Source organism: Dendronephthya gigantea, unplaced genomic scaffold (genome assembly GCF_004324835.1).
Source record: "Dendronephthya gigantea isolate DGI-Jeju-01 unplaced genomic scaffold, DenGig_1.0 000022F, whole genome shotgun sequence".
NCBI classification, from domain to species: Eukaryota; Metazoa; Cnidaria; class Anthozoa; order Malacalcyonacea; family Nephtheidae; genus Dendronephthya; species Dendronephthya gigantea.
Genome location: NW_021163032.1, coordinates 250,075 through 260,042, shown reverse-complemented (window position 1 = coordinate 260,042; position 9,968 = coordinate 250,075). Strand labels below are relative to the sequence as shown.

The 9,968-nt window shown below is 36.2% G+C and overlaps 2 protein-coding genes and 2 long non-coding RNA genes across 5 annotated transcripts; 2 read left to right on the top strand and 2 right to left on the bottom strand.

Moving 5' to 3' along the window:
• Positions 1-1,103: 1,103 nt before the first annotated feature.
• LOC114522143 lies at positions 1,104-2,335 on the top strand. Its single transcript, XR_003686878.1, has 3 exons — positions 1,104-1,195; positions 1,652-1,719; positions 2,058-2,335. It is a non-coding gene; the product is annotated as an uncharacterized LOC114522143 (long non-coding RNA).
• Positions 2,336-2,560: 225 nt separating this feature from the next.
• On the bottom strand, positions 2,561-6,182 carry LOC114522141 (stress-induced-phosphoprotein 1-like). Of its 2 annotated transcripts, XM_028542771.1 has the most exons (16): positions 6,114-6,182; positions 5,807-6,016; positions 5,375-5,516; positions 5,050-5,203; positions 4,903-4,979; positions 4,662-4,759; positions 4,436-4,562; positions 4,257-4,359; positions 4,055-4,175; positions 3,826-3,922; positions 3,601-3,725; positions 3,477-3,513; positions 3,298-3,401; positions 3,121-3,222; positions 2,960-3,030; positions 2,561-2,748 (listed from the first exon to the last, which is right to left on the bottom strand). In XM_028542771.1, exons 1-16 carry the CDS (start codon positions 6,159-6,161, stop codon positions 2,676-2,678), a joined length of 1,689 nt encoding a protein of 562 aa, XP_028398572.1. In that variant the 5' UTR covers positions 6,162-6,182; the 3' UTR covers positions 2,561-2,675. The 2 variants fall into 2 exon arrangements, 1 of the variants encoding a protein (XP_028398572.1); XR_003686877.1 differs by lacking the exon at positions 3,298-3,401 and having other exon boundaries at positions 2,720-2,748; positions 3,121-3,243; positions 3,458-3,513.
• Positions 3,457-7,301, top strand: LOC114522144. Its single transcript, XR_003686879.1, has 5 exons — positions 3,457-3,525; positions 5,115-5,321; positions 5,474-5,532; positions 6,728-6,860; positions 7,172-7,301. It is a non-coding gene; the product is annotated as an uncharacterized LOC114522144 (long non-coding RNA).
• LOC114522142 (T-complex protein 1 subunit delta-like) lies at positions 6,492-9,855 on the bottom strand. The gene is made up of 14 exons (XM_028542773.1): positions 9,607-9,855; positions 9,467-9,519; positions 9,213-9,302; positions 8,863-8,971; positions 8,628-8,770; positions 8,423-8,544; positions 8,166-8,304; positions 7,890-8,029; positions 7,698-7,794; positions 7,468-7,575; positions 7,230-7,360; positions 6,912-7,146; positions 6,710-6,823; positions 6,492-6,624 (listed from the first exon to the last, which is right to left on the bottom strand). Exons 1-14 carry the CDS (start codon positions 9,713-9,715, stop codon positions 6,610-6,612), a joined length of 1,605 nt encoding a protein of 534 aa, XP_028398574.1. The 5' UTR covers positions 9,716-9,855; the 3' UTR covers positions 6,492-6,609.
• Positions 9,856-9,968: the final 113 nt, after the last annotated feature.

The window sequence follows — 9,968 nt, the reverse complement described above, 5'->3', positions numbered from 1 at the left end:
ATTGTTCGGAAACTGTAATAAAAAGGTTAAAAATAGAAATTGTCAGTTTCTTACAGTAATTTTTGACGTCATCAAACAAAGTGAGGATTGTGGGAAGATTGCGATGACTATATATGGCACGTTTGACCAAATATGGTGCTATATCCTTGGTGATGAAATATTTACCCGCGAACGTTGCAGAATCGTTCGTTAATCGTCATTCAAAGATTGCAACCCGAATAGAGTGGTTTCTTGTCGTTTTGTCTGGTAATAAATTGGAGAAAACTTTAACTTTTGGTGCAAAGAAGACGTTTAAAAGTTAATTAAAAACTGAAGGTAGTAAATTACTCTTTTAAATAACTAAGAAGTGATTTTTTCTAAGAGTTATTTGAAACCAAGCGTGCGTCCTCGCTATATCGTCTCGAAAAGTCGCAAGAGAACGCGGGAAAGGTCGGTCTAAACAGCTGTCTTTTGTCTGTTTCTTGGTCCTAAAAGTAATTTTTATCAAACCAATTCGATGTATTTTACTTCGCTTACTTGTTTCAAAATGTCAGAAGCGTGTTTGGGCGAAGTTTCAAGAGTTTCGAAGCGAAAGAAAACGCGTCGAGGTAAACGATGGCGTTTGGAAGATAAGAAAAAGTATATCAACGAGTATATGAAACAGCGAAAGCACAGAGTAGCACCTTCAAATACTACACAATTCCTTATTGAAGACAGAGGAAAAGTTGAACCAATACTTAATTTATCGCCAACATCTTCCTCGTGCACAGAGGAAGAAGATGAATTTGTAATACATGAGGAACTTGACAGTTTTAATGAACAGTTTTTTTTGAAGGATTTTGAAACCACATATCGGCAGTTACATCTCGATAATCTTCACTCTCTTTCAAAAATTGAACTTCTACAAAGAGTGAAAGACTTGCAGACCCAGACAGATAGTTTGGAGAAAGAAAAGCAGTTGTGTTTTAACAGCAGCAGAAGTGAAAGTGTGAACAACAGATTGAAGAAGGAACCATCACAGTGTCACCTTGATTCCTTGGAAAGAGAATTTTTACAGTTACAAAAAGAAAATTATTCTTTAAAGCAAGAAAATGAAGTCTTGAAACAAAACAGGACAACTGCATAAAGTAAGAAGTGAACAAGTGCTTTCAACATGGCAACCTGTGTGCACAGATGTTCAAACAAAACTAACCCAAGCGAAACAGTAACCAAAAAGGTTTGTTTGAAATTCTTGATGATTAACCGAGCACAAATATACCTTGATTCACCAATTTGTATGATGAAAACAACTGAAAATTTCTGTTCTGTTTAACTGTTTAAAGTGGTAACAAACAATATAGCTATTTTTGTTGACTGTTTAATTCACAATATGTACACCATATTATCCAAAATCTACCGTGAGGGAGGTATTGGTATCCAATTTCGTAATCATGACTCATTGCCTTAATATATGACAAAGCAATATGTGGAAATAGTTTCTCAGTTTTTGAAATTGACTTAACTTATTGATTAACATTTGTTATGTACAATGAACAGAATTCTCAGAGAATATGTAGCGTGAAACATTGTGTGAAAGATATTTTGAATACTCAAATTGTGTTATCCTATTGTAGAGGTTGTAAGTAATTTAAATTCTGCTATTGTAAGGTCTAATGATTCAGAATTCTTCTAGATGGCAGTGTCAAATTCCCTGATGACCACCTGCTGTGGATTTATCTATTGCAACAATAAATTCACAAGGTAAATATTCCTTTGGTTCTAGTGTTGCTGGTAATTGTTTGAAAACAGTTTCCGATTGAAATTTTCAAATGTTTGCTAAATATCTGAGATCCATAGCAGTGCATCTCAGCTTATAGTTTTTATGTTTGCTGATCACCTCAGTTCTATTCTAGCTTCAGAACTTTGAACCGTGAGAAAAATGACAAAAGCATTTGGTTATCAAAGCATCATTAAGTAGTAGTATTATTACCTGGAGTGCTGGACTAGTAATGAATGTACTGGATACTTGTTCGATCAGATTGTGTAGAGAATGATTCATATGAAGGTAGTGCTCAAATGGTCTGTTTTTATTATTCAAGCTGAGCCAGATGTGCTGTTCATTTACAACATGTCATGGTTGGTGAGCAGCAGACCATGGTTTTAATACATCACAACCTCTGGTGTAGCAGTCACACACTGATATCGCTGTGCTGGGATGCCTTTGGTGTTCACATTCTCTTAAATCAATAAGTTGTATTTTCATTTGCTTATCAGCCTTAATTATGTTATCACAGAATAGGAAATGCTATTGGTGGTTTGTGTTCAAGAAAAAAATCCAACTAAATACTTCTATTAACAATATTACCTTTTCTGTGGTTTGATAAGGGATAACCAGTATATCTAATATGTGTTGATGCATAATATAGTTGTGTTATGTATAAATATTGTAGTTTAAATTTGCCAATTGTTTTGTCTTTTTTATTGTGAAAATGAACAAACAAAATGCCTAAAGTAGAGTCATCTGAGCAATTAATATATAATTACATAACATATTCCATGCAATTTGTATTCAGTATCTCCTTAGTCTCGTTGTTTTGACGCACACTCCCTACAACCATATACATTTATCTGAGCAGCAATAACAGTAAATCAAGCATAGTTAGTGATGATTCTTCTCATAGAGTGAGATGCACGTAGATTTCTTGGAGGAACGTCAGTTATCTCATTTGCAATACTCCAACTTCCATTAGTTTCTGGATCTTCCTTGCTATATCTGGATTCCTAAGATGGCTAAAAACAGAATGTCGCAGTTAATTCAACACTTTGGCAAATTAAACAACATTCATATAAATACATATTTTTTTGCTTTTACCCCTTGGCTCCCTAAAATAGAAAGGTGATTATCTGCATCTCTATCTAAGTCTTTTTAGCCCCAAAACCTGGTGTTTCCAATTTGAACCAAAAAGCAGGGGTACAACACATCTAGCAAAGGGAAGCTTACTCTTGAATTGCTCCTGGATTTTCTGTCATTTGCTCAAGGATCATTCTCATGGCTGGATCACTTAGAATTTCCTGGAGGGTTTGTAATCAGAATAATTTTTGTTGGTGAGTGGTGGTGGGGAGATGTCAAGGATAATTGATTTGTTTATCAATAATTTCTACCTGAACTTCAGGATCAGCCATTGCTCTCTTTTTAACTTCCTCAGGATCTGAGGATGGCGTAGTTGAACTGACATAACATCTTTGTAAGCCCTCTTGTGCTTCCTAGAATTATCAGAGGGAGTAAGTATATTTAATTTTTTTTGTACTGAATTTTCCCACCCACGGCAAATTTCTCACTTTGTTTTCTTTATCCAGTTCTAAAGCTTTACTGTAGGCATTGATTGCTGTGCTGAATTCTTTCATGGCAAAGTGACATGCACCCTTTCTTGTATACCCTTTGACTAAAATGAATGATGTGCAAATTGATTGGCAATGATGTGAAATATTTTACATAAAATTGTAACCACAAGTCTTACCAAATGTTGGGTCAAGCTTGATGCATTCATCACAGTCCTATATATAAAGGTAAACTTAGTTTTTATCTTACTTTACCATTGGGATATCAAATGTTCAAAGTAAGCAAAATTACTTCCTAAATACCTTAAGGGCAAGGCGGATTTCAGCTAACTTCTGATAACATGCAGCGCGGTTGCTGTAAAGCTTTGCGTCAGTTGGATTTCTTTTAATAGCTTCTGTGTAGTGTTTCAATGCTTCAGGAAACTGCCCTGAAATAGGATGTTAGATGAAATAATTGCAATGGCTCATTGGATGAGACAATCTGAAAGGTTTATTGTGCAACTTCATCATTATCTTCCTGGACTTTACCTTTCTTGAATAATTCGTTCCCTTTCTGTCTTTCCTCTTCTGCCATTTCAGGATTGATGTAGGCCTGTCTTTCCCTTTCCTTGATTTCTTTTTTTAGCTGTGCAAAAATTGCAATTGGTTGCTTCCTAAGCTTACATATAAATTATAGAGATTTTGTTTCATTTTTCCTGCCATAACTCCCGAAGTTGTATCCCACCCTGATTCTTCAACATCACAATATTTTTTGTACCTTGTTGACTTTTTGTAAAAGAGCATCAGAGCGGGATTCTGTCAAAGATTTTTCAAAGTACTCCAATGCTTTTTCTTGTTTATCCTGCTTCATATAGACTTTTCCTATTCTCTCAAGGGCACTAAAAATTGTAAATGAGTATATACAGCATATTTTAAAACCATGTCTCATCACTTGGTTTATGCACACAAAAACAACTGACCGAGCAATTATTTTAAATTCAGCCCGATGTTCTCTCCCTCGTTCCACAGCCATTTCACAATCTTCGATGCATTTTTCATATTCCTCTTTTTCAAAGTATGCAGCTATTTTGGAATTAATGTCATGAAAGTTACTACAGGAAACATTTTGATGAATAATTATTTGTGTTTAATTACATACCAGCACGGTTCGTTAGCATGGTAACATTTGTGGGATCTAACTCGTAACCTTTGGTGTAATGCTGGATGGCTGTGTCCAGATCTTTCTTCTTGTAAGCAGCATTGCCCAGTTCCTTTTCTTTAAGAGCCTACCAAAGTGAGAAGGGATGTCTTCATGTGGATTAACAACAGGTGCTTCTCTATTTTTTTCAATAATTCACAAAAGAAAAGTTTGTTTACAGCCATACATCTTTCTTTTCCTGGGGGATATCATCCTTCTTCACCTCCTCTTTGGGTTTCTCAGGTTTTGGTTTTTCTTCTGCTGTTGACTGGGCAGAGCTGCCATCTAGAAGATAATGGCAACAAGTGTAGATATTTCACTACGAAGCCTTTCATTGAACTTGAAAACACTGCACAAGGACAGAAAACACTTGGACGGAAGCTGTATTTCTTTAGTTACAAACCAATAAGCTATAATTAAATAAATACCTGGACTTTCGGTTTTTACCAAAGAAATACCAAGTACAACTTCTAGAGTTTTCATTATCCGTGGATCTTGGAAATATCTTTACCAAAGCCAAGTAAAAAATGTTTGTGAGAGGACTTTGGTGAGAAATATGTTACACAACAACTTACTTTCCTAGTGCTTTGGTATCCTTCCTTAACTCACTCAAAATTTCCAAGTAGCTCTTATCTTGCAGGTAAGCTGCTGTGATTGGATTTGCTGCAAGTTTTGGTATGAGATCTGGAGTACAGAATGGATTATCCACAGGAACACTTTTACCTGGACCTAAGAAATCATAATGGTACAAAAATGGTGATAATCATGACAGTTGTGGTAAGAATAAAACAATGGTGATGTGATGGTGATGATGTGATGGTGGCATGGATTAACAATGAAAATAATGGTAAGGATGCATAGAATCGAAGAAAATCGAAACACTGAAATGGTGATACTCACCAGAGAAGGTTTTTTTCAATGATTCCAAGGCATCTTTGAGTTGAGCATTATTAGGATCAAGTTCCAATCCCTTTTGATATGCCTTTTCTGCTTCTTCAGGATTTGACAGAAATGCATATGCTGCCCCAAGCCTGGAATACCCCTTAAAAACAAATAAGGTACACGTCAACCATATGACAGTCAGAATTTTAGTTTTCCTTTGCGCATGCTATTGAGGTCTGACATTCTAGGAAGTGTGTAGATGTTTCTAGGAGATGTCATTGACCATCATAATATTGGTTATAATGAAAATAAAATTTCATTTTCCTTATGGAATGACATTGGATAAGGTTAGTTCTCACTTCACCCCCCTGTAATCCTCCCTACGTTCTTCAGGCTAGGGGGGGGGTCGAAAAATTTTTATACAAGAATTCATAACAATAGTAAACTCACCTTTGGCCAATCTGGTTTCAATGCCACTGTTTTCTGCGCATCTACTAATGCTTCATCGTAACAACCATTCTTGGCATATGCAGCTGATCTGTTACTGTAGAAGACGTGGTTATTTGGATCCAGATTTATAGCTTCGGTGTAATTCTGAATGGCCTCGTCCAAATTGCCAGCCTGCAGGGCTTTGTTCCCTTTCTCTTTAAATTTTGTCGCCTAATGAAAAATGAAAAAATCGCACCAAATGTTATAAATTCGAAAGAAAATCTAGTTTGTGAAAGTTTTCAATGAAAATAGTACAAAAATTTCGTACATTTTCTTGGTTGTTCGTCTCCGCCATACTTCCACTCTTCTTTAACATGTGTTTGTGACTTTACGAATGAATCCGAAGTATTACGACATCTTCCGAGGTATTTCTCGTAAAGGTGGTACTGTGTAGTTTGTAATTACCGTCGGTTGCACACAACGTGAACATCACAGTAACCGTTGACCCTGGTCCACTGACCTATATAAGAATATAGGTCAGTTCCCTGGGTACAGGTGTAGGACTTGGAATGATTGAATCTCAAGACGGTCCGAGTTGTTTTTAGGGATGTGTAATTTTGCAAATTTCACGTCGTCGTGTTTCATATATGTACTCTAGGTCTTTAGACAAAAGATCAATAAAAGTATCAGTTATTTTTTTTTTAATATATTTATTTCTTTTTAACAATCAAAATTACACATTCTTTAATAATGACTAAGCAACCGTTTCAACAACCCAGCTTGACAACAATCGGAAATCTCCACAGCAATATGGTCTGATGTTGTTACCTTGTGTTCACCTGAAATGATATTTCAAATTGACTGTTTTAAAAGCAGAATCACCTTGCATATACTGTCAATTTCTCATAAATTCTGAACACTTACAATATCGTCAATTTTTAGGATACTTCTAACGGTCTCTGAAGCCAATGTCAAAGCGCTGGTCGACACCAATAATGGTTGCAAGACGTTCTCATCCAAAATATTGGTTATTGTTCCCTAAAACAATCGATCAAACTGTCAACACTGAGCTAAGGTAAATAGAGGATATTTCAATCCTCCTACTAAAGTGCTCTTATAAACTTACTTTACGAACATTTATACCAGCGTTCTTCTCTCCTTGCGCATGCTTATTTCTCAGTTCAGTGACGGTCGCGATGGGATTAAGGCCAGCATTTTCAGCCAAGGTATATGGAACGATCTCCAATGCTTCTGAAAAGGCTCGCACGCAGTACGAATCCATGCCTGAGAGAGTGTTTGCATATTGTGCGAGATTTATGGAGAGTTCTGTTTCTGGGGCACCACCACCTGCTATGAGTGCCCTACAAACATGATATTTTTCACTAGTTTAGAACAGTCGGCCAAAGAGAGGAAAGATGTTGGAAGTTCAAGAATTTGACATTACCTGTTTTTTACAAGACATCTTACAACGCACAGTGCATCATGCAGAGAGCGTTCAGCTTCCTCTAGGACGAGTTTATTTGATCCCCGAACCAGTATACTCACTGTCTTGCCAGGATTCTGTATGCCTGTTATCTGCAATGAGAAACATATGGACAATTGTTGTAAGTACTACAACAGCGAGATGTACCACAGCTGTTCACTGATCTGGTATTTTATTCATATTTCCAAAAGATCCTTGCCTTTACAACTTTAGCAGCTCCTGTTGAAACCTCCTCAACTAACTCTGCTGATGCCAAGACGTCTGGTGTAAAATGGTCTACACTTGCAGCTGGTCTGCACCCAAGACTCTAATTAGAAAAATATTGAACAACACCAGTGAAACATGAGCTATGACTGACTCAACACACCCTAACCCAATGAACATGTTGCCTCTTCTCTGAAAACTTCAATACCAGTAAGTGCACAATACCTTACATATAAACTCAATCTCATCTCTTTCTATATCACGTAAAACCATTATTTTCATTTTTGTTAAGAAATGTAGTGCTAGGTCATTTATAGCATCCCTGGAGAATAAAACAGAGTTTCAATATTCCACAGAGTTTTAAAGAGTAGCAAAACTTGACTTGTTTTCAAGTTTTTTTGTTGGGGCACTTATTACCGTAAAATAGATTTCTGGATTAGGAGTACATTGCAACCAGCTTTCTTTATCTTTTTACATAAATCTAGTATGTATTGTCTTTCTTCTCGTAACACCCTATCCATTTGAGTGTAGTCTGACACAATAACTTGGTTGTCCATCTAAAATGATAAAGATAGATCTAAGCACACATACATTGTCGCTCATGCATGTATCAAATTAAAATCTTTCTTATGTATAACAAGGTAATTTGTTAAATAAGAGGTATGCGTGCATAAGGTTCATGTCTTGACATACATCTGTTTTAGGGGCTGATAAACAGAACTGAATCAGGCCAATCTTTGCTTTTTCTATACTTGAAACTCCACCAGCTAGATGAGATATTTTCTGCTCTAAAACTAAACCATCAACCATCTCTGTATCTTCAACTGTCCCTCTGTAAATAACAGAGAATTCACTGATGAGTATTTTAATTTTGCAAATACTCATCACTCCATGCATCTGCAGTGAAATGATTTTGTGTAAACGTCATTTGATGGAGTGAAGACACACACCCTAATTTTGTGATGACTCTAATATCTTTTAGGTTAACATTATTTGCTGTTTTAGGATCAATAACATTCAACACAGCATCAACAGATATTGGTGCAAGAAGGCTGGCATATTGAGACACAACCTAAAACAAAATATATAGTCTTTTAAAATCTAATGAATATATGGATATAGACCTTTTTAATTTTTAACCTTCAATTAAGTCACCTTTGAATTAAGAGAAGTTGAAGCACTTTTTAACAAGGATTCTCTGTCATTCAGTTCAACAGGGACTGCAATGTTTTTTAGTATCTCAACTCCCTTTTCACATGCTACACCAAATGCATCAGATATGTTCATAGGATGAATACCTAGAAAGCAAATGGTAATGGCTATTTTATTGGGAACTCATGTTTGACTCAATATGAATTTGGATCTTTTAAAGCCACAAAACGTTTAGGACCTTTCTCAAGCAATCTTGCTGCAGCATCAAGAAGACTTCCAGCGATGACAACAACAGTCGTTGTGCCATCACCTGCCTCAACATCCTGGGCTTTCGACAGTTCTACCAACTGAAATAAGAGTTTCATTAAAAATAGGGAAAAGTTGTCGTTTTCAGAATGCATTAACCCTGAGTGAAGGAGGACTACAAAGTCATTTCTAGAACTCTCATGGCAAATCTTTGTGATCTTTCTGAGGATAAATGAGAGGATATACACTTGGCCATGGAGACATTGTAGCTATTCAAGAAATGTCTAGTTTTTATTCTCACTGCACCATTGTGCACAAATATTTCGGTTGTTCAATGCTCACCATTTTAGCTGCAGGGTGAAACACTTGCATTTGTTTCAAAATAGTAGCTCCATCATTGGTGATCGTAACATCCCCATTACCACTTTGGATCTAAGATAGGATTCACCCATGATTTTTGTATAATAAAGTACTAAAACGTACGTCACAATGGGTTAAACATGTATACAATTGTACAAATGTAACTGCTACGCTTCATTTGCACAAAGACATGTGTTTTTGACACAACAAACTACAAATGTCAATTTCGTTTATACCATTTTGTCCATCCCTTTTGGACCAAGGCTTGTACGAATAGCAGAGGCGACCGCTAAATAAAAGTGAGGAAAACATCCCAATGCAATTCATATTATACCGAATAAAACACAAAAACAGCGATTATAAACACTTCCCCAACCTTTTGCTGCATTTATGTTTGTGAAGCGAATTTCAGTCGGCTTCTCCTTGTCTTTATAAGCTACACGGTTCGACTTGGACGCTTTTGCTGTAGTTTTGGCTTCGGGCATATTGGAAAAGTACTACTTTCGTACGACAAACTCTTAAAATCGCAAATAAATACTATTCGAAACTAGGATGCAAAAGGATTGAGAAGTAGTCAAGTTCTTGTTAGAGTTTATAAATTTATTTAAATTTTGCAAAGTCAAGACAGCGCCCGCTGAGATTCCAGGGGGGGAGTGTTGCTAGGAGTAATGAGATAATGGCTGAACGCGATTTAAAAGGCTTAGAAAATTCTCAATTAAAACTGGAAAATATTGAACT

What these genes read in the sequence shown, in the direction of transcription:
- LOC114522141 (XM_028542771.1), bottom strand. Translation starts at nt 6,161, where the DNA reads ATGTTAAAGAAGAGTGGAAGTATGGCGGAGACGAACAACCAAGAAAAT. An exon ending in AGACGAACAACCAAGAAAAT is followed by an intron (nt 6,017 to 6,113) that starts GTACGAAATTTT and finishes ATTTTTCATTAG; the next exon opens with GCGACAAAATTTAAAGAGAA. An exon ending in TCCCCCAGGAAAAGAAAGAT is followed by an intron (nt 4,563 to 4,661) that starts GTATGGCTGTAA and finishes TCACTTTGGTAG; the next exon opens with GCTCTTAAAGAAAAGGAACT.
- LOC114522142 (XM_028542773.1), bottom strand. Translation starts at nt 9,715, where the DNA reads ATGCCCGAAGCCAAAACTACAGCAAAAGCGTCCAAGTCGAACCGTGTA. An exon ending in AGAGTCATCACAAAATTAGG is followed by an intron (nt 8,305 to 8,422) that starts GTGTGTGTCTTC and finishes TGTTATTTACAG; the next exon opens with AGGGACAGTTGAAGATACAG. An exon ending in CTGGTATAAATGTTCGTAAA is followed by an intron (nt 6,824 to 6,911) that starts GTAAGTTTATAA and finishes CGATTGTTTTAG; the next exon opens with GGAACAATAACCAATATTTT.